This window comes from Hemitrygon akajei, chromosome 5 (assembly GCF_048418815.1).
Source record: "Hemitrygon akajei chromosome 5, sHemAka1.3, whole genome shotgun sequence".
In the NCBI taxonomy this organism is placed as follows: Eukaryota; Metazoa; Chordata; class Chondrichthyes; order Myliobatiformes; family Dasyatidae; genus Hemitrygon; species Hemitrygon akajei.
In genome coordinates this window covers 33,270,236-33,293,900 of record NC_133128.1, presented here as the reverse complement: position 1 = coordinate 33,293,900, position 23,665 = coordinate 33,270,236, and the positions used below count along the sequence as shown (strand labels likewise).

General features: G+C 38.0%; 1 protein-coding gene across 23 annotated transcripts in view; it reads left to right on the top strand.

Annotated features, from left to right (window-relative positions):
* Window positions 1–23,665, top strand: part of abi3bpa (ABI family, member 3 (NESH) binding protein a) — a 309,406-nt gene that overhangs the window by 133,248 nt on the left and 152,493 nt on the right. For 12 of the 23 annotated variants that reach the window (XM_073045179.1, XM_073045196.1, XM_073045195.1 and 9 more), the window contains 7 exons: window positions 2,707–2,787; window positions 3,266–3,349; window positions 4,022–4,111; window positions 6,997–7,086; window positions 7,592–7,684; window positions 10,479–10,571; window positions 17,395–17,535. In XM_073045179.1, the coding sequence (XP_072901280.1) occupies window positions 2,707–2,787; window positions 3,266–3,349; window positions 4,022–4,111; window positions 6,997–7,086; window positions 7,592–7,684; window positions 10,479–10,571; window positions 17,395–17,535 (672 nt within the window). The remainder of the gene's footprint in view (window positions 1–2,706; window positions 2,788–3,265; window positions 3,350–4,021; window positions 4,112–6,996; window positions 7,087–7,591; window positions 7,685–10,478; window positions 10,572–17,394; window positions 17,536–23,665) is intronic. The other 11 variants (XM_073045175.1, XM_073045177.1, XM_073045197.1 and 8 more) reach the window with 11 other exon arrangements.

The following is a 23,665-nucleotide window of genomic DNA, read 5'->3' as shown; positions in this document are numbered from 1 at the left end:
CATTATTGTCACCATTCATAGTTCAGTTCCAGATGGCCTTTTCAATTAAGGGTGTGTAAGTTATAATTCCATCTTCCAGTCAAGTCATCACTGGCAACCCAATGGATAATGTAGTTGCCAAAATAAGGAAGTAGACTATCAGATACTGCTGCTGCCCAGGTGGGACCTGGCCAGATTCGAACTTGGGACCATCTACCTCAAAGTCCAGTGCTGATGCCACTACACAACCAGCCAGCCCAATTGTTTCAATATACCGGTATATTAAATCTTGGTAATTCTGCTGTTGAATAACTTCAAACATTTGGAGCTTTTGATTAAGGACTGAACATTGCTGCTTATAGAAAATTTACCTGTTAGGTGACACCAGTATGTGGTCTAAATGATTATTTTCAGTAGTTAACCATAAAAATTCATAAGGTCCACAAATAATTTATTTGCTGCTGCATGAATTGTGATAGCTTGACAGGGAGAAGGAACAAATAAGTTGGCAGATCTAGGCATCTTGAAGTGTTGCATTGATTACCAGTGTAAGTGTTTCTTTTGGGCTTTGGGTTGTATGTTAATAATATTCTTGAAATATACATTGGATTAAGCATACTACAGTGGATTCTGGTTAATTGGGACACATCAGGACCAATGTGTTTTGGCCCAATTAAGTGGCTGTCCCAATTGGCCAACATTTCATGGAAATAGATAAAAACTTATAGAACAATTAAACCGCAGTTTTAACTGAGTAACCAATTATGTATGTAAATTAAATAGAACAAATTAGAACATTACCTGTACTACTACAGTACTGTACTAGAAAACAGTGTATTAGGCCTAATAGTTATTGGAGGAATTCATCCAGTGTTTGCTGCCGTGTTTTTGATTTACTATAAATGAACAGAATAAATGAACGCGTACACCGAGGGCAGATAATGGACTGCCTTCATTCACAGCTTTCGAGAATTGAATCCTCCAAATCTTCATTTTCATTGTAACAAGGTGATTGTCGATACCTTCAAGTTCTTTGTATTTCCTATCTTGGTGAAATCATTACATTTTCACTCCTGGCAGTTTCTGGCACCTCCAGGTCTCAATGCTTGAAACCACAGTGAGCAAATCAGTTCTGAATTTTCTTACTGCTTATTTCTTACCAACTATCAGTGACAAAATCATTGTTTTTTGAACGCAAACACACACAACTGATGCTATTCAAAAACTGTTCGCTCAAAGCACGGTGTAGTGTCTAACAACCACACAAATGCATGCACTAGTTAGAAACTGTTCAGCAACAGTCTTCTGTCCTAATTAAGCAGCATGGTGTCCCAAAAAAACAAAGGGAATCCTAGCTACTTTCTCAATTAAGTTTTGTTCATTAAGAGTTATCCCAAATAAGTGGTTTCCCCGGTTAACCTATGACCCAATTAACCAGAATCTACAGTATTTGGAACATAGAGCAGTATAGCATAATATCAGCCCCTTTGGCCAACAGTATTGTGCTAATCTAATTAAATTGATAATCAAATGCCCAATGAAACTTCCACCTACACAATGACTATGTTCTTCCATTTCCTGCCAATTCATAGACTTACCTAAAGAGCTTCTTGAATAGCCCCATTCATATTGGCCTTCACCACCACCATTGGCAGTACATTCAAGGTACCCACCACAAAAAAAACTTGTCCCACGTAAATCCTTTGAATTTACCCCCTTTCACCATAAGTATATGCCCTCTGATGTTAAATATCTGAACCTTAAAAAAAAAAGAACTATCTGTCTAGTCTATCTATGCCTCTCATAATTGTATAAACCTCTATCAAATAATAAATATAAATCTCCGCTGAGCCTCCATTGCTTCAGAGCAAACAGTTCAAGTTTAGTCCGATAGCACACGCTCTGTAATCCAATCAGCATCCTGGTAGATCTCTTCAGTACTTTTTCTCCAAAGCTTCGACATCTTTCCAATAACAGAGCACTCAGTACTCCAGATGCAGCCTAATTAGAGTTTATAAAGCTGTTACACAATGTTACATCTTGAACTCCTCAACCAAAAAACTGTAGTGGCAGTGAAGATGGGTGAGGATCAACACTGCAAAAGCAAATGAAAAATAAATTTCAATCATGGGGGGGGAGGAGAATATCTGAATAATTTATGGGAGAAGCAACAGCATGAAGTGGAGGAGATGATGCACCTGTGATTGATCTGGTTTTCAGCTTGAATTTGACAAGGAAAGGATCACTAAGAACTGAGCAGAAAGATGCAAAGAAAAGAGAAAATATCTTCCATTTATATAGCATATTACCATGCTCTTCAGAGTTTTCATTTGCTGTGAAACTCTGGGTTGTCATGGGATTGTGAGAGATATTGTATAAATGCAGCTTTTCTGTTTTGAGGTTCTGCTGTATGCGTTGTCACTTTTGGCTTCCATTAACATGTGTGAGATTGGTAAGTGCACGTGTGTCTCTTGTCATCTATCTATGCTTACTTCCCTTGTTACTGAGAAAGAAAAAAAGTCATCTTCTTTCCCATGTTGTTGAATTCAGATCTGCTTCCCCAGGAGAGCAGTTTGCCTGTCACTCATTTTGCACAGTTTGTATGGATTTCACACAACTGGGATTGGTATATGCGGAATATTTGTCATCCTTAAAATGATGTGCATTATTTTTTTTACCAGTTTGTGAATTGTCAGTTTTATTTGCTTTCTCTAAAATACATTGCAGAGCATAAAATACGATCCTTCAGCACCTCCTCAGTCAATCCAATTCCTGAATCTGTTTCTATGGATGTGGGAAGACTTACAGGTAGTCTGTCAGTGCAGTATCATACAACTGCCTTTTTGAAGCATTGTGGAGTTTCTTTCTTTGCACATGAGTAGTTTGGCTTCAAATGCATTATGAGACAGTGTGATGTCATATGCAAAGTAAGTCAAGATGGTGTTGCAAAGCAGATTTTATGAGCTGGCATCTGCAACAAAGTATTTATGTTATGCCACCTTTAATATTGTGTTTACCAGATCTGTTTTACATGATGAATATTAAGTTATGCCTCCGTCAAGCTATTATCATTGAGCAAACAGCATGGACATTAAACTTTAAATGGAATATATATATAATGTAATTCTCAAAATATCAGATTTGCATGGAACAGGCTGGGTGTGACTGAGGGTGTGTTTGTATATAGAATTATTGAAGTTTCAATGATTTTCCATTGAAATTGTTGCGGCATCGTATATTTACAATTACAGGCATTTTTCTTTTTTTTCTGTGAATGACATTACAGAGCTTCCTTCCAGTACTAGTTCATTTTCGTCCAGTTCAAACATGGCTTCCAAACCTGATGTCACGGACACAATGTGGTTGACAGGTAGCTACTTGGATAGAGCATGGAAAATCTGTTTTGCTATAAATGCTTTAATGAGCATATCTATTGTGCACATTATATTCGAGTACATGTGTGATCCATTCAACATTGTATTAGTCACTGCTCAACAATTCATCTATGTCATGTGAGCATGTTCTGGCACAAAGTACTTTGTCTGGTCAATAGCTTTTTCTCAATGCAATGGTAAATCAGTATGCTTTTGCAAAGTGCACTGGTCAACAAATAGCATGCAAGTGAGCATTCATGTTCAATGATAATTAAAGTCTACCTTGCTTGAGCACTCCACATTATGTACTTAAGGTGAACCATTGCTTGGAAGGTCTACATTTTTCATCTATGTTGTGTCTTGTTCAGCTGAATACTTCCACTTTGCAGATCATCATGTGTATTTTTGTCTTCTGCATTTATCACAGAACTAGTGCAAATTGCAGCATGGATTTCATGCATTGTACTTTAAAGATACATTGGTGTAGCTGTCACATGGTTTCTAATCTAAAATGTGGTCTGTCTATAGTTTGCATGAACTGTGCTACTTTGGCTATTTGAAACTTTACAGTCGACTAAGAAACTATATTTTTCCCCGTTATAAAGAAACTCTTTCTCAAATCTATTTAAAAAAAACTGTTTTCTTTTATTTTGTTCAAAAAAAAACAGAGTATGAGGAACCATCCTCCTGGAATGCATTTTACATCACTTCACTCACAACTTCAGCACCAGATAGTGTGGATTACAAACAATTTACAGGTAGTGACATCAATAATAAAGAAAAGATAACTCGTTTTTGTATCAACAATGATGTATCACATCTTCGCCTAACATCAGTTTAAATTCTGTAAGTACTCGGGTGGGGGATTTCAAGGCCATCACCAAGAGTGACATGGAATCTTTACCATAAACTAAGTGGTCAGAGTCAGGGTTCTGCACTGGATCTCTAATAGGCAGCAAACAGCCAACACAGCTGTGTGATCCTACACAATCACATCCCTAGTATTCTACCTGTTAGAAATGTTTATGGCAGCATTGGTAGAAGTGACCAATCTGCACACCCAAGATGGTCATTTATTGATTGATTGAAATACAGTTTGGAATATGCCCTCCCAGCTATTCAAGCTGCACCACCCAGCAACCTCCAATTTAACCCTAGCCTAATCATGGGACAATTTGCAATGACCAATTAACCTGCCAACTGGTAAGTCTTTGGAATACCCAGAGGAAACCCACGCTAACATGGGGGAGTACATACAAGCTCCTTAGAGACAGCAGTGGGAAGTGAACCTGGGTTGCCTGTACTGTAGAGCATCATGCTAACCACAACACTGTCACCACCCCAGAAGACTGGAATCGGAACTGGTTTATTATTGTTGCAAGTACAACAAAAAGCTTGTCTCGCATACTGTTCATACAGATCAAATCATTACACAGTGCATTGAGATAGAACAAAGTTAAAACAATCCCAAAATGCAGAATGAAGTGCTGTCATGACACAATGTTACTGAGGCCTCTATCTCCTTCCTGTACTTGTTGTTGGCATACAGCCCACTATGGTGGTATCAGTTGCAAACTTGTAGATGGAATTACAGCAGAATATGTTCATGCAGGCATGAGTGTACAGGGAGTATTCCAATAACACTTCCCAAACTTAATCCACTAACAAACACATGGGCAGCAGGTGCATGGAAAACCTGCCCTTTGTAAACTATCCTTCTAGCCATAATCCATCCTTATTTCTGGTTCAAAGTCATAGAAATCCCAACCTAATAGAGTACTTTCACCATAAGGATAGTTAGGGATAATTCATAGATGGTGTTTCTCCCTGAAAATAATAGAGTCAGAAGAAAAGCCATGATGTTAGTGGTGGACCAATCTAATAGGGATGGGTGCATACTTCTACTCTTATTTTTAATGTCCATTATTTCATCCAGCTAGCTTCACCATAGCTTTGCCTGGTGATATTAATTGCTAAGACAAAACCGTATTAAAACTATGTCCTTAACTAATAGGCTGAATGACCATTCAGTTCCTTGTCATTGATTTGAAATTGTAGCCAACTCCATTTAGAAACGATCGACAGGGATTAACTGATTTTATCACCAAGTTTCCTGCCTAGCTTGTGTTTTTTTTTTAAAGAATAATGAGAAAATAACAGGTTTAAAAACATTTCACCTAACGTTTGAGCCTAAATTCAAGTTTAAGCATTGAAAATTGAATGTTGCTCCCTCTGGAAACAAAGGGAAAATGCAGTTACTTTACACAAAATTGAGTTATTCCAGCTTAACTCATTTTGATGAATTTCAAGTTGAATCTGATATTTACAGCATGCATATGTTGGAAAAAAATCAACTTGGCATAGGATGTGCTATGGTAGTTGGGACAAAGAAATTCCGTAAAAACATGGAATGAAATCAGGCAGCAAAGTCATTGGCATCCAGGAGAAGTGAGAGAATGCCGTTAAGGTTTGAGGAGAGGGATCATACTAGTTGCCGGACATCCTCTGCCGACTAACAATCTTAAATCAAGTGAAGAATGGCTTGCATCATGCCAGTTTGAGCAGAGAATAGCTGTAGAGAGATTCTTGGTTTAAGCTTTCAGTGGAAATTGGAAGTAATTAAAGTAGTCTGTTTAGGTATTTTGTTCCTATCATTTCTTTGGCTTGACCAGGTAGAAGGACATGAACACTGGGTCCATTGCTTGACACTGTATTAGTTAAAGTTAATTCTGGCAGGTACACCATTGCTCTCCTGCAATATAAAAAAATACTGTAACATGCATAAATTGTGGTTATAATACTAAATTTTAGACTTGAATTTGATGAATGATGACTGAGTGAACTAAGCTGTACTATGGTGCTTACTTAGTTGGTGTGGTAGATAATCCAAGTGCATTGCAGCAGTGAGCAGTGTATGAGTTAAAACATAAGTTGTGTTTAATTCTATTTATTCAGAGAAATATTGCTTGTTTGCATTGGGAGCCATAATTGACTTTGTCACATGATTGTTACTTTCTTCAAAAACAATACTCAAGCTATTTTAATTCACATTTCCTTTCATCTTGAAATTTTGAACAATGATGTCAGTAATTAATTTTCCATTAGGATGAGTCTTGCAATGAAAGCTGTTCGTGTGTGAAACACCAGATACACTATTATGATATTTTCACACGTCTCTAAGTTTATCACTGTGGAAGCATTTGGACTTGCCTGAAAACACTTCAAAATTTAAAGTTGCCACTATATTTAATTCAGCTAAATTTAATTTGCATGCTTTCCTAAACCATATTTTCCTGATCCTATTTTGTAGGCATTCAGAGAAAGTGTATCATTCAGTCATTATATTGTGCTTTCCTTTGAAAGACAACATCTGCACACACTCAGTACTATTGTTAATGCCCTTCATCTGTTTGTTGTCCAGAAAATAAAATGGTATTTTGTTAGTTGGTATTAATGATTATCTGGTCCGTTGATGCACAGTTAATATATCAAAACTTGCAGTAAAGTTTTGGACACTGTGAATTAAAATGAGAGCTCAGCCTCATTCTTACTGTATTTGCAGGCTTGAGGGGCTACATCATGTACTTCTGCGCCTATTTCTTACATTCTTTTCTTGTATGTTTTTGTTTTGACTAATTTGCAGAATATGTGGTTGAATCCACCACCAATTCAATTTTCACCACCTCAAATACAATTTATGAATTTGAGTCTACACAACGGAAACAAACTTCAGGTAGCATGTAGATATGTAATAGCATGGATGCATACTGCCTTGTTCTGTTCACCACTGGAATGCAGAGACATTGTCTATGTGCTTTCATGCTCTTGAAATATAAAATGTGGCAAAGTGCGTTATTAAGCCAATATATAGCCACACTGCAATACAATAGAATCACTTCGATAAGACAAGCCACTTAAAATTCATTTTCATGATTAGGAAATTCTCATGTTTTTTAACTGAAGAAAGCATTTAGGTTTAGACAGGTTTGATGCCAATTTGCATGAAACAAATTATTAAGTGATGAATTTGCATGGAAGTGAAATCTGAATGCTTCAGATTACTTCAGAAGACGATTCAGCTTGATCAATGTATTCCTATCATGCTTGGCCATTGCTCTGCATTTATCTATGAACTAGGTGTGCTGTAAGCTTTCACATTTGTCACCTATCCTGTTTGACACCATGCAAAGAAATCCAGTTGATTAAAGAAAATGCATTGTTTGTATTCTCTGAATAAGTTCCAGAACCTGGGCAACAATACTTGAGCAATCCGACTGTCAACACTTTAAAATCATCTAATTATGATGCAGTGGAGCCAAAACAATCCACAGGTATTCTCAATGAGAAATGTAAATTAGCTTTGATTCTTTTGGTTTATTCACATGTGTAATGTCATTGTTTCTGTCAGTTTGATTTTATTCGATTGAAAATCAGAAGATCTGAATGCCTAGTCAGAAATTAGCAGTCTAAATCTTAGAAAATGTTATTGGCTAGCAGATAATTAGAGTAGGTTCTCAATCATCGGAATAGACAGGTATTTGAGTAGAGTAAATTGAGATGTTTTGTGAAGGCAAAAGAGACAGCAAAAAACAAGTAAATCAACAAGTCGGGCAGTATTTGTAGAGCGAAATGGACAGTTGACGTTTTGAAGATGTTTTGTGAAACTTATTTCCTACTCAGAAATTCACAGTTACCTTACACTGTACTCTGCTGCTCCTGCGCAGTGCATTGTTCTATACCTTTGTCAATACAACATTGTTCAGTTGACCCTGCATCATCCGTATTATCTTGGCTGGAGAAGAATTTCAGAGACTACTACACCATATTGGTTTAAATATTCATCCCCATTATTTCCCTCTCATGGGAAATGATGACTGCTGAAGTGGGCATTATGATTTAGAGATAAAGTGAGAATTGTATTGGATGGATCAGCTGACTTTTGTTTATTTTGTTTTCTTATGTTTGCTTATCACACAAAGGCACTGCTTAGTAAAGTGTACTGTATGAACCAGTAAATTTAAAACGTTGTGTTGGATTCAGAACCATTTTGCCTTCTGATGTTGGCAATGAAGGAGTGCATTTGGGAGAGCTGAACATGATTCAGGGTAAAACAAGTAGCTTAAAAGTGAAAGATGTAGTGGAGGAAAGCATGAAGAGACTTCAAAGAACAAAATAACCACAAAAAAAAGGACCAATGGCCTTATCTTTAGTTGTCATTATTATTTCCAAAGTGGATGTGACTGAATTTTGGGCACAAAAGCTGATCAAAAGTGCCAGATTAGAAGGAAAGGTGAAATTTACAATTCTAATGTTACTTTAATAATGGGACAGACACAATCAAACCTTTCAAACTGCAATTCATTTCTGGTATTTTGCAATCAAAGTATTAGGCTGAATCATTTTCCATGCAGCTAGGAAGTCAGAGGCAAACCAGTACATCTTTTAATTCAGCAGCAGTGTGTACCAATGTTGTGAAGACAGAGTCCAGATATCCTTTGCACCTGACCTGTCAGTTTTAAGTCTGGAAGGCTTGGGGACCAAGGGGAGCAGATGCATGGGAACACCAATGCCTGTAGGTTCCCTTCTGAGTCACAATTTCTCTAGCTTGGAAATGTAGTACCATTCCTTTATTGTCACTGAGTCAAAATGGGATGAGAGTATTGTACTGTGAGGTGATCTTAAACAGTTACTGCCAATTTAACCTAGACTATACAATGATGAAGTGTGATTTTCTAAAATATACAAAATTGACAGGGTAGATACCAATCAATATGTGAAGATTCTCACCTTCAATGCATTGTCTAGAACCAAAAAACACAAAGCAAGGGGTCAACCATTTATAATGGACGAGAAGAAGGGATAGAGAATCTTTGAGATTTTCAACCCAGAGTGCTGTGGAAGTTCGGTAGCTGAGTATGAGTATGAAGTAATTGTTAGATCTTTAGATATCAAGGGTATCAATGGAAATGATCTTAGTACAGGAAAGCACACTGATGTAAAAGCTCAGCCCTGACTGATGATTCATGAATAGAGAAGCAGTCACAAATTCATACTGCTTCTTATATTCTGAAATTCTGGAACCCCTGAAGACTACAGCTGTTCAAGAAGGCAGCTCACCACCATGAGGCATTTAAGGTTGGGTAATTTATGCTAGCCGTCAACAAGAAATGAATTTTTAAAAATTAGAATTCCATGCAGTCTGGATGAATATTTGGCAAATGTGAAGCATTTGCACACTACCCTGAGGTGCATGGGATAAATTTTCACTGTTGAGTATCAAGTGTTAATCTGGAGCACCAGAGTTTCTATCAATGGAAACTTGGCAATGATCCTTGAATATAAGTTTAAGAAAATTTTAAACATCTGTTCAAGTGTGCAAAATATTCCTCAGAGAAAAGCTAGACATTCTGGGAGATGTGGTCTGTTATAGAATCTGGTGAAATCTACAGCAACAATATATCCAGAGGCAGATTTTGTATTTAGGGCACCAGTCTTGCCAATGGAGATGTATTGTCAGGTAAGAAGTATAATTATTAAATCATGTGGTAAGATATTTAATTTTTCCTCACTGTCATGGCATTGGATTAGGAGGTGTTAGAAGAAGTATTTATGTGAGTCACAGAAAGTTTCACTGTTAAGTCAGGCAGAATAAATTCCCAAGTTTAAGATGGTTCACATGCCTTTTATTTTTACTGTATAAGCAACACACAAGTGCTGATCTTTTTCCTTGATACTTATTTTTTGATTGATAAAGTACTGCTGGCTGTACCAAGCTTCATGTAATCTTTCATTATCTTCAGAAAAGTGTAAGCTAATTTTCACAATCAAAGACATACTCTGTAAAACATAGAATAGTACAGCACAGTATAGGCCTTCGGCCCACAATATTGTGTTGACCTTTTAGTCTACTTTAAGATCAATATAACCCTTCCCTCCCACATAACCCTCCATTTTCTTTCATCCATGTGCCTCTCTAAAGTTCTCTGAAATGTCATTTTCATTCTTAAATATCCCCAATGTACCTGCCTCTACCAGCACTCATGATAAAATATTCCACGCACTCACCACTGTGTGTAAAAAAAAAAAATCTAACTCTATTTTCATTATTTTCAATGCACGTGCTAGATCCTGAGGTTTCATCATTCACCACAACTAACGTCTTCATCACTTCAAATCCAACTACTGAAGCAGATGATGAGGTGCAACAGCCATATGCAGGTAATTTTGATAAGTACACAGCAAAAGGAACCTAGCTTTCCTTTGAAAACAGATTCTTGGCATCTCTTAACATCGAGAAGACTCTGCAACTTATCTCAATCTTACTAGCTATTTTTCCAAGGCTAACATGTAGTAAAAAAACTGTAAATTTAGATTGGCAATGGAAATGGATAAAGAGCTTTCTGGGCTATTTCATTGAGGACATCCAATTTTAATACGTTTAAAAACAGATTTGGCAATGTAAATTACAATGAAAATAAACACAAAAGACTGCAGATTTTGAAAAAAGCAAACTGCTGAAGGAACTCAGTGGGTCAGGCAGAATCTGTGCCGGGAAATGGACAGTCAATATTTTAAGCATCCATTTCCCTTTAAAGGTTGAATCAATGATTTGAGCACTAAAGTAGAGATCTCTTGCTCTCGTTGTACAGAAACCTGGTGGGACTGTTTCTGGAATATTGTACACAAGTCTGGTTTCCTACCTAGAGAAGGATAATTTTGATAGTTTGCATTTGTTATACTCAGTCCCCTCATCCAAATTGTAAATATATATCATGAACAGTTGTGGGCCCAGTGAAGTCGGTCTTTTAAGCGGGATGTGCAAGTTCAATTGCTAAGTATATTCCTGGCAGAGATTGATAGAATTTTAGACATTAAGGCACATGCGGTCAACATGAGAAAGTGGTGCTCAAGGGAAGAAATCATCCGTGATCTAACTGAATGACATATCATGCTGATTGAACAACTTCTATTCCTTACTTTCTTGTGATCAGAGGGATTAGGGAAGGGGAGTGCAAAGAGAGTATGAGGGAAGTCTGGCAGTCAATATGTTTAATAGTCTTTTTCTGAACAATTAACTGGTGGTGCAACATTTGGTCAACTGTGGACTGTAAAGGAGAGCAGTATATGAAGCCTTGGGACATGAATGAATCAGAACAGATCTGGCAGCTCAAAATCGGGTGTGCATGAGGTAACGGGGCCAATTGTCAGTATTCTGCCATGATCTGTAACTTGTTAATTCACCTATCCCTTATTAGGGTATTATAACAAAGGCAGGGGATCAACTGTAGTTTAGCTTAATATCATGAAGGGCAAAACAACTTCTGTTTTTACCTTGGAGCAAGTTCAATCCTGTTTTACTAGTTTACGTATGGAAAGCAAATATATTATTTTTCTTATTTTGATAGGGCAAATTTGGACTTTGGATGCTTCCATTCTCCTCCCAGAAGTAAAGGTTGAGTTGTTGTCCTGACCAACAAACTGCCTCACATAAAATTCAGAAGGCGTGTGAAGTTCAAATAGTGTCCAGAAATGTGTCACCAACTTAGATGCCTTGATTCTGAGACTTTTCTTATTTCTTTCACTTTGATTCATCTCAGATATTGATGCACAGTACCATAGTTAGTAGGGGTGCTGCCTCTTATACCCAGCCATCCAAGTTCAATTTTGACCTCTGGTGCTGTCTGTGTGGAGTTTGCACGTTGTTTCTGTAATTCCGTGGACTTCCTCTGGCTGCTTTAGCTTCCTCCCCCATCCTACGATCTGCTTGTTTTTTGCTCCTTTTGTCCAGGCCCAGAGCTGACAACCGCCTTGCTGATTTGGCTGGGAAACCTCCGCAGCCAATCTCCACAGGGAACAACCATGCCTGCCATCCCTTGTCTTTGCACTCTTGCACTAAGGGCTGGTACTTCAAAGTCTTTCTCTCGTGGGCCTCTTCCCATCCCTCCTCCCACAGCATGTGTCTTAATTTTTAAATCCATTTGTGATTTTTTTTGTTCCTTTGGTCAATTATCTCCTGCCATCAATCTCTGTTTGCTTTAATTTCTACTTTGATATCTTGATCAAAATTTGCCTATATCCAAATTTCTATGTAAATTTTCTATTCAAAATAAAGCAGTGTTATCACTCATCATTGAGGCTCACCTCAACAGCAGATCAGTAAGAAAGACTCCTTTATCCCCCCCCCCCCCCCCCACTGCACACTATTGACATCAGGCTGGCTGTATGTCACTCCAGACTACTAGTCATTCACTGTAAACATTTTGAATGGTTAAAGCAAACTGACTTCAATCTGACTTCAGCTCGGGTAGAAATGTCCTGTTTCCAGTGCTAATTTGACGGGTGAGTTCTCCTTACCTTAGCTTGTATTTCTGGTGGGGCTCAAATTACCTGGACAAAACATAAATTTTTAATATATTTACTTTGATTTGTACCTCAGGGAGCGCGAAGCGCAGAAACAAATATCACTGTGATGATTGTACGCTCCAGTATCAATTGTTTGGTGACAATAAAGTACAATGATAATGATAATTTAGACATTCGACAAATGCTATATTGATCTTCCAATCGATTAATATCTATAGCATTCACTCTTTCATTGTGCACAAGTCCTGTAGTACACTTTTCTTGATGATAACAATGTCAGCAGCACAGAGTCAAGCCCAGGTGCTGTAGAGTTTTTCATTTGGATAGGAAATGCCTATTATTTAGCAGGTTTCTTCTCGAAACAATGCAGATAGCATACATTTCTGCACCATGAAAGCATGAAAATTTATCTCTGGTTATAAATACTATGTATATTGGAGTCGTAGAGTCATGTATCATAGAACAGGCCCTTTGACCCAGCTCATTCATGCCATCTGAGATGTCCATCTAAGTTAGCCCCATTTGCCCATGTTTGATCAATTGAATGCCAATCCTTTTATGAGGGGTGATTGATAAGTTCATGGCCTAAGGTAGAAGGAGTCAATTTTAGAAAACCTAGCACATTAATTTTTCAACATAGTCCCCTCCTACATGTACACACTTTAGTCCAGTGGTCGTGGAGCATATGGATCCCTTCTTTGTAGAAGTGGTCCACAGCAGGGGTGATTGATAAGTTTGCGGCTTAAAGTAGAAGGAGATGAGTTATACAGCATTTGTTACATGCACATGCAGTTCAACTCTTTGAGTGAAAATGCAGAAAGTTTGAAGTTACTTCATTAGTGCCATAGAAGTTAAAAAGGACCCTGAAATATTTCTGGTTTTCCAAAGAATGCTTTTCTTCAAAAATATAGTTACATTCTAGTGGAAGCTATGTGTTCCTTGTAGCTGATGCCATTTTTCTAAAGAAAAAATAAATATTTAGATACTTATCTGTAGAATGTGGTAGTCATTACATCAATGATACAGTACGAAATGCACACTACCAGATGTTGCAGATGTTTTCTGGTATGGCTTGGAAGAATGTAATAGCACAAAATCATATTATTATAATTGTTATTTCATTGGTTGATTTTGTTTCTGGCAACATTTCTTAGGAAGGCAGGTCTATTCTAAAAATGCAGATGTCCAGACCCGATCTTTGCACCTGTGTTCTTTGGCCTTTACACTTGTAATCCCAGTGTTCATTCTCATCATTGAAGTGTTGGGAATTTAAACTGTAAAAGATTTTAAGTTGTTGCCATTTATTTCATTGGCCAAGAAAAATGGATAAATATATTTCTACATCCCCATTTTCCAAAGGGAAGATTATTAATTGTACTTAGCAATAACAATTAATTCTGATCAGTGCTTAAGCCAGCCAAACATAGTTCGTATCCACTCTCAGTTCTGTGCTGTTGATTTATCTATGACCCTGTGACTCTAAGCTCACGATTTCCATATCTGTATAGTAGTCCTGAATATTCCTGACCTTTGATTCAGTAGTTTAGTAGTTAACTAGTAGTTTCAGTAGATTCAGTAGTTAACTGCAGTGATTCTGTAGTTCCACTCAGAACTACTAATATTTTATTGGAAAGTTTGGATATTACTTGAACAATCCAGGGCAAGTAAACATATTGGAATATTTCATTTCATTAACTGGTTCCTTTGTCTTTTTTTTGTCATTTCATCAAGTTCACATTGTGATGTTTATTGAATCTTAATTAGCTTAACTATAGTCGAAAATAACTGCTGCATTCATTTTTAATGAATTGATTTGACTAGTGATAGAAAATGCTATATATAGTATTGTAATATTCTGAGTGAATAATTGATAGTTAATGTTGAAATTTCTAATAGCAAATGAACAAGACCATTGCTACAATATACAATATAGTTACTGTATAATGATTCACAGTGGTGCATTCCTATTGATTAAAACACTAGAGATTATTTCGTGGGAATTTCTGAAATTTTATTTGGCTTCTTTCTCGTAACCTGTAGACTGAGGTGTCAAGATTTGGCACTCCTAATTAATATAGGAGGTACATTCCTGCTGTAAACTTGGGCATGGACCAAATAATTAGAAATGTGTGTTCAGACCAACATGGTGTCAAAGACTTGGGCCACATAGATATTATGCCAAAATTGCTCAGTTAAATAATAGTTCATTGTACTGTTTGTAATGCATCTTTGTACCTCACTGTCTTGCATGCATACATTCACTGTCATTACGAATTGTATGGGGGGGGGGAAGAAATTCATTGTATTATTGATGGTATAAGCATTTATTATTATTCATCATTTTAATGACCTTCATTTGTGTCCTTTGATCAGACAATCCACTTCATGTCTTTGTGCTAGGTCTAAAACTTCTAACAACTAGTCTTGACTGTATCATTTTGCATCTTGAATGAGAAATACATGACATGTAGATTTATTTTTCTTTGGAGTATCTTTTTATATTTTATATTATTTTAAATTATAATTTATCTATTAACTTGCTGACTGGATATGGCTCATGATTTTATGAAGTACCTGATTGGTTATTAGTTTGAATATTTTTAATTTTGTAATGAAAGAATTGGATCAATTTAGAAACAGTATTCCAAGAATGTCACATTAGGCAAACAAGTGCATCAATACAATTCAGGATTTTTTTTCACAATTGGTTCAGAATTTTAACTCTGAAACTCTGTATTTTCCAATTAGTATTTTGCTCCTTCCTACTTGTGAGCAGACTGCTAGTGCTTCTTAGCTTCCCTTTGAGATCAATGCTTCTGCACTGGCTGGACGTTCAATGGTGTAAATTGCAGACTCTAGAGGCAGGTGACTGAGTAGTCTGGGGCACTCTACATTCCTTCTTCTGTTTGTGACTGGCCCAACGAGATCATAAACTAGGGATTTCCATGCTTTAGTGAGGAAGTTTCAATTTTATATGAAGATTTAAAGAATTTCTTTGAAGAATTTTCTCTATCCTCCTGGGAATCTTCTTCCATTCTAGGTCAGGCATTTGGATGATGTAACTCATCTAAGTGATGATTGAGCAATATATTGAGCTTGGATGGTTCTGCTTGGTGTGGCCAGTGAGGATTGTGTGTATGCAGTGTTGTGGTATTTCTTCTGTGTACTGAGGTGTCTACTGGTGGCTGTCCATGACTCTAGACTAACAGAGGAAGCTGGGAATCACTGCTACTCAGTTGACTGTGAGCATGGTGCTGGTGTTGGTCATTAAAAATATTTTACCTGCTGCACAGGAAGCTGTTGTTATTTTTTTCCACCAATGCTCTTAGAGGTGGCTGCTAAGATTCGGAAGGTAAGTTTTCCGTGAACCTTAACTATCAATGGCAGATTCTTGAACTATCTTCCCATGATTAGCACAAAGCCCATTCTTTCATACATTCCAGTATAACAGCCAGCAGAGTCTTGGAGCTTAAGGTTGCACATACAAATACTGTGTGCATACTCTAAATTAATGACTGAAGCTGAGGTAATATTTGTTGTTAATATAGATCCTAAAGGTTGAACAGCTTTGCACTCTTCTGTAATTAACCCCATTGTAGTTAAAAGCATTAGCGATGAGCGGTGGTATCGCAGTTAAGCAGACAGCGAGGGGTTTGATAACAGCTTGCTTGTCTTTGGAGTACACAGAGGTTATGATCAATAGCTCACATCTTTGTGTTGCAGAATAGTACGTAATGAATTTCACTAGTAGTATTAGGCAGCCGTCGATCCCAGGGTATCAGGTGTTTGCGCCTCTGGTGCCCGCTCCGGGGCGGGGAGATTTGAAGTAACGGCTGTTGCTCGTGCAGCAGGTTCCCCCTCACTGATGTAGTCCAAGGGAAGGGCAAGCACCGACACGGCTTGGCACCAGTGTTGTTGCCGAGGTTGCCGGAGTGAAGTTGTAAACAAGGCACCCCGGCTCCGGATTCCTTCCTCAGGGTTTCCTCCCGAAGCCTCTCCCATGGGTGGTTATGGCTGCAAGGCAGCGGAGGTTTAAAATCGGAGTTTTCCTTCTCCTAGGTGGCCTGCCGTCCAAGGCTGACAAGCCCCACCTGTCATTAGACACAGCTAGATTTAAGAGAGATTTTTCCATAATTCAAAACTTTGTGAGGATAAAAAAGGCCGTGTATGGAAGTTGCTGCTGCTTTCCAGTCTTTATCTTGGAGGAGGACTCTTGCCCTGACTTACCATGAAGCATACAGCCTCGACATAGTAAACTGACCAGTAGAGCCATCAAAGTCGAAAGCTGCAAATGATCCTTTCTCTAGTTAGACTGCAGCCGGGGGTGGGGAGTGCATTCTGTAAATGTAGTTGGCCAATATGTGGTAGAAAGTTTGCATTAAGAGGAACCACCCGGGTGATCAGCTAAAATCATTGTTATCAAGCTTCATTAGTCTTTTTAAATAATTCTGTTATTTTTCACTTTTTATCTACTATTCAGTTAATGTTACCTTGTACATATTCTATTGAATGAAAACTATTATTAATGCTTATATTTTATTCTACTAAATCTAATCAAATAAGGCACTCTTACTACATTTGCTACATTGTTTTGTTATTCAGTAGTAATCAAGGGAACTTGTGTGTTAGCTTAATGTGAGATTAAGAATTTTATATTGCTTCCTTCTTATCCCCTCAGAATATGAGGTGCCAATCTCTGACATAAATAATATGTCCACTTTAACGGCAGACCATGAGCTTCCAGTTACTGACACCCCTAATGTGAGCTATCCAATCCCAGAAATGGAATCTGTTAAGATAAGAGAAAGTGAAACTACAGGTACTAATGTTTGTGTCTTGGTGTTGTGATTTACAATAATTGTGTGGTTTAATTATGTAACTTGTTGCAAATTAATGATATTAACAATTCTCTGCATAGCTTCTGAAATTCAATATTTTGATCCACTTGTTGGATTATTTGCAATTATTTCAATTTTCATATGTCATAAAACTGCTTGGCTCTGTTGACTAATTATGGCTATATTGTTAGAAAGCACATTGAGTGTTAATTGTCCTAGATATGATGGAAATTGATGCCATGTGGAGTGCCTATGGTTGTATTTAAATGAAAAAAAAATCAGAATATTGAATCTGAATTCTTTCCTAATCCTTCAAGTCATGTAAAGGTAACCTTTGACACTACCAATGTGTACATATTAATTTCAAGCTATAAGCAGCAAGCTACTGACAATACCAGTTCCAGAAAATGAAGCACCACCATACAATTTATAGAGGCTTCATATCCTTTGACAATATTTCAGTTCTGTTCACAACTTGGAAATGAAGTAAATAATACTAGCATATTGAATTTTATGTCGGTTGCCTTGCATGTGAGGTATACTTGATGAATCATGGAATCCATTCTCCAAATCAAATGAAATTTAAACATTTCTTTTCTGTTTAATTATTTGGCATTAATGCTTTTAGATTGTGCATAGCTGTAAACTGCATAGCCTGTGCAAGTGTAGGCCGGATTATACAGTAATTGGCTTTTACATAATGTTGCTGAATGGAATGTATGTTATCATAACTTTTAATTACAATGTTTGGAGTAATATTGAAGTTAGCATTTACTGAAATTATGGATCACTTTGTATTATTTGAATGTAAGGTTGTACATAATTGAGAGCCATTTATCGTTATTGTAATGGAAAAGGATTTTTTTACTACAATAGTACTACAGTCTAATGATTTCCATTAATATAATTGAATTATTCATTAGTTATATTAATGTTTAATAGGTGTGTCTTGTTCATGAGAACTCATGAATTTTGTTTTTTACTTCCTTCTTATTCCAATCAGTGCATGTCATATCAAGTTCTCACACTCCAAAAGTGATTACATTCATATCAGGAGATCAGCTGCCATCCCTTGTCTCTTCATACACGTTCAATCCATTTACACAATCTAAACATCTTGAAATTCTACTGACAGCGTTTCTCGCTTGGTGCTAAACTGTGAGAATATTAAGAAATCTGCTGTCGAAGCTTCATTTCATATTTACAGTTAATCATATTTACATCTCTTGCTTTTGTGAGAGATGTATTTTTGAGCCTGAATGGATCTTGTACGCAACATATTTAGTAAATTGAAATAATCTTGTGAAATGAACAGTCATTTGAAATTTCCAGGAATTAAGCATTGCATTCTTCATGATCTGGCTCGCTGAATACAAACTTATGAGTGGGTAGGAAGATATTTAACGCTACAGTTAAAAAAACTTATTCTGAAATAGGAAACAATATAATGTTTTCAGCAGATCTGAAGACAAATATATCGAGAGGCAGAATTAATGTAGTGTAAATGTATACTTCAGTGTATCCTGTGTTATTTTCATAAGAGATTAAAACATTTGTATCGGACAAAATTATGTAGTCTCTCAGACTCCTATTGTCAGGTTTTAAGCTGCCTTTGATTGACTCTCCATACAAGTTGAATTCTATTTGATTGTGTCGAGATAAGAGACACTGAAGTTATAAATTTTAATTAAGTTATAAAGAAAGTGTGTGCTGAATTCTGCGGAAGTTGGGACATGTGCTGTAGACACTTTGACTTTTGTATGCAGCTGTGTGTGTGTGCAAGCAAATGTTTTGTGTTGGATATAGTATGCAATGCCAATTTTGTGAAGTGAGCAATCCACTGCATAGTTCCAGGAATTTAAATTTAAATAAGCATTCTGCTTATCGTTTTCATTAGGTTTAGAGAAAATTCTTGTCTGCATAGTGTCAGGCTATTATGATTATCATTGTGAAGTTCATTGAATAATGGTTGGGTTGGGTTTGATGTGATGGAAGCATTGCCACGTAGATTGCCTGTTTTTGCAGCACTTGTATATGAATAATTTTGTCAAAATAATTAATGAATACATTTTGCATTGCTGAGTTCTATAAGAAAAAGTATAATTGTGCAATTCAAGTTAGACCTCAACCATTTAATACTTTTATAACTAAACTAGTAGAGCGGATAGAACTAGAGGAGGGGGCAAACTGGATCTAGTACTGGGTAATGAACATGGTCAGATTATGGAAACCTTTCGAAAGTTGAAAGGCTAGACAGAGTAGATGTGGAAAGGATGTTTCTCATGGTAAGAGAGTCTAAGACAAGAGAGCACAGCCTCAGGATAAAGGGGCACCCTTTAAAAACAGAGGTGAAGAGAAATTTCTTTAGCTAAAGGACGGTGAATTTGTGGGATTTGTTGCCACATGCAGCTGTGGAGGCCAGGCCATTGGGTGTATTTAAGGCAGGGATTGATAGGTTTTTGATTGGACATGGCATCAAAGGTTACAGGAGAAGGCCGGGAACTGGGGTTGAGGAGAAAGTAGAGAAAATGTATCAGCTGTGACTGAATAGTGGAGCAGACTCAATGGGCCAGATGGCCTAACTTTGCTCCTATGTCTTATGGTCTATTATTGATCTCTCGGTGGATGAGCATTTCAGAGATAGAAAACATATTTCCATCCTTTAGCAGAGCCATGGTTGAGAGCAGGGTTAGAAACTTGGGAGTGCAAGTGGGGAGCGGATGTTCTCAGGGGAAATGTGGAGGTTGCTTAGGGAGCACTTGCATGGGGTTGTGAGTGGGTTTGTCCCATTAAGAGAGGGAAAAGGTGGTAGGGTGAATGAACTACTGGGCCTGAACACCTCCATCTGCAACTGGATCCCAGACTGCCTGACTGGGAGACCTCAGTTAGTCCGGATCGGAAGCAGCATCTCCAACACCATCACACTGAGCACGGGGGCTGCAACACACAGCTCGAACCACATCACCAAGTTCACCAATGACACGACCATGGTGGGTCTCATCAGCAAAAATGATGAGTCAGCATACAGAGAGGAGGTGCAGCAGCTAATGGACTGGTGCAGAGCCAACAACCTGTCTCTGAATGTGAACAAAAGAGATGGTTGTTGACTTCAGGAGGGCACGGAGTGACCACCCTCCACTGAACATCGACGGCTCCTCGGTAGAGATCGTTACGAGCACCAAATTTCTTGGTGTTCACTTGGCGGAGAATCTCACCTGGTCCCTCAACGCCAGCTCCATAACAAAGAAAGCCCAGCAGCGTCTCTACTTTCTGTGAAGGCTGAGGAAAGTCCATCTCCCACCCCCCATCCTCACCACATTCTACAGAGGTTGTATTGAGAGCATCCTGAGCAGCTGCATCACTGCCTTGTTCGGAAATTGCGCCATCTCAGATCGCAAGACCCTGCAGCGGATAGTGAGGTCAGCTGGGAAGATCATTAGGGTCTCTCCTCCCACCAATACAGACATTTACACTACACGCTGCATGTGCAAAGCAAACAACATTATGAAGGACCCCACGCATCCCTCATACAAACTCTTCTCCCTCCTGCCATCTGGGAAAAGGCACTGAAGCATTCGGGCTCTTACGAGCAGATTATATAACAGTTTCTTTCCCCAAGCCATCAGACTCCTCAATACCCAGAGTCTGGACTGACACCAACTTATTGTCCTCTACTGTGCCTATTGTCTTGTTTATTATTTATTGTAATGCCTGCACTGTTTTGTGCACTTTATGCAGTCCTGGGTAGGTCTGTAGTCTAGTGTAGTTTTTTGTGTTGCTTTACATAGTTCAGTGTAGTTTTTGTATTGTTTCATGTAACACCATGGTCCTGAAAAATGTCTTGTTTTTACTGTGTACTGTACCAGCAGTCATGGTTGAAATGACAATAAAAAGTGATTTGACTTGACTTGACTATGGTTGATGAGAAGTGCAACTTTTAGTCAAGAAAAGGAGGAATGAACGCTTAAGGTTTAGGAAGCAAGTGTCAGATGGGGCTGTTGAGAGTTATAAAGTAGTCAGGAAGGATCTTAGGAAGGGATTTTGAAGAGGTAGAAGAGAACATAAGAAGGTTTTGGCAAGTCGGATTAAGGAAAACTCCAAGGCATTCAATACATATGTGAAAAACAGGAGGATGACTAGATTGAGGGTTGTACATTTCAGGCATAAAGGGTGTGCCTGGTGTTGGAGGAGATAGGGAGATCCTTAATGAATACTTTGCTACAATGCTTACCAGGGAGAGGGATCTTAATGTATATGAGGCCAGCATAGAAAAGACTAATATGATGGAACATGTTGAGGCTAAGAAAAAGGTAGTGTTGAAGCTTTTGAGAAACATTAGGAAAGATGTGTCCACAGGGCCAGATGGATATACCCCATGTTACCATGGGAAGTGATGGAAGAGATTGCTGAAGCTTTGAGAATGATCTTTATGTCTGGACTGGCCATAGGAGTAGTACTAGAGGATGGCCAATATTGTATCTTTGTTTAAGAAAGGTAATGGGGATTATCCCGGGAATTGTGGACTAGTGAGTCTTACATCAGTGATGGACAAAACTAACGGAGAAGATTCTTGGGGACAAGATTTCTGAGCATTTGGAAAGGCATTGTCTGATTAGGGATAATCAGCAAGGCTTTGTGAGGGACAGGTTATATCTCATGAGACTGATTGACTTTTTTGAAGAAGTGACAAAACAAAGTTATAAAGGTACAGTGGTGGATTTTAGTAAGGTATTTGACAAGGTCCCCCATGGTAGGTTCATCCAGTAAGTTAGGAGGCATGAAATCCAGAGAAACTTGGTCACGTGGATTTGTAATTTGCTAGTCCACAGAAGGTTGAGGGTGGTAGCAAATGGAGCATTTTCTGCCTGGAGGTTCATGACTGGTGGTGTTCCACCGGGATTTGCTCTGGGACCCCTGCACATTGTGATTTTTATAAAATGACATGGATAAGGAAGTGGAAGAGTAGGTTAGTAAGTTTGCAGACAACACAAAGGTTGACAGTATTGTGTATTGTGTAGAATGTTGATGTAGGTTACAGCAGGATGCAGAGCTGAGCTGACAAGTGTCAGATGGTGTTCATACCAAAAAAAAAATGTGAAATGAAACACTTGGAAAGTCAAACTTGAAGGCAGAGTACAAAGTTAATGACCGGATTCTTAGCAGTTAAAGGAACAGAGGAATTGTGGAGTCCGAGTCCATAAATCCCTCAAAGTTGCTGCACAAGTTGATAGGATGGTAAAGAAAGCCTTCATTAGTTGAGGGATTGAGTTCAACAGTCATGAAGTAATGTTGTGGCTCTATAAAACTGGTTAAATCACCCGTGGAGTATTGTGTTTAACTCTGATCACCACATTAAAGGAAGAATGGGTAAGAATTAGAGAGGGTGCAGATGAGATTTACCAGAATGATACCTGGATTAGAGAACATGTCTTGTGAGTGGAAATAAAATGAGTGAGCTACAGCTTTGCTCTTTGGAGCAAAGGAGGACGAGAGGTGACTTGATAGGGACATATAAGATAGTATAAGGGGCATAGATAGAGTGGGCAGTCTGTGCCTTTTTTTCAGGGTAGAAATAACAAGTGCAAGAGGACATACTTTTAAGATGAGTGTGGATGGTTTAGTAGAGACTTCAGAGATATGCTTTTTACACAGAGAGAAGTAAGTGTCTGGAATGCACTGCCAGAGGTTGTGATTAAGGTTGATATAATAGGGATATTTAAGTAACTCTTAGATAGGCACATGGATGGAAAGAAAATGGAGTGTTATGGGCTATGTAGGAGGGAAGAGTTAGCTTGATCATGGAGTAGTTTAAAAGGCTGCAAAACATTGTGGGCCTAAGGACAATACTGTGCTTCATCTGGATGACACAGATGATACTAAGGTAGGAGGCGTTGTGGATAATGAAGTAGGTTTTCAAAGTTTTCAGAGAGATTTAGGGCAGTTAGAAGAGTGGGCTGAGCGATGGCATACATGGAAAATGGTAGGGAATTGAAGAATGCAGTAGAACAGAGTGATCTAGGAATAATGGTGCATAGTTCCCTGAAGGTGGAATCTCATGTGGATAGGGTGGTGAAGAAAGCTTTTGGTATGTTGGCCTTTATAAATCAGAGC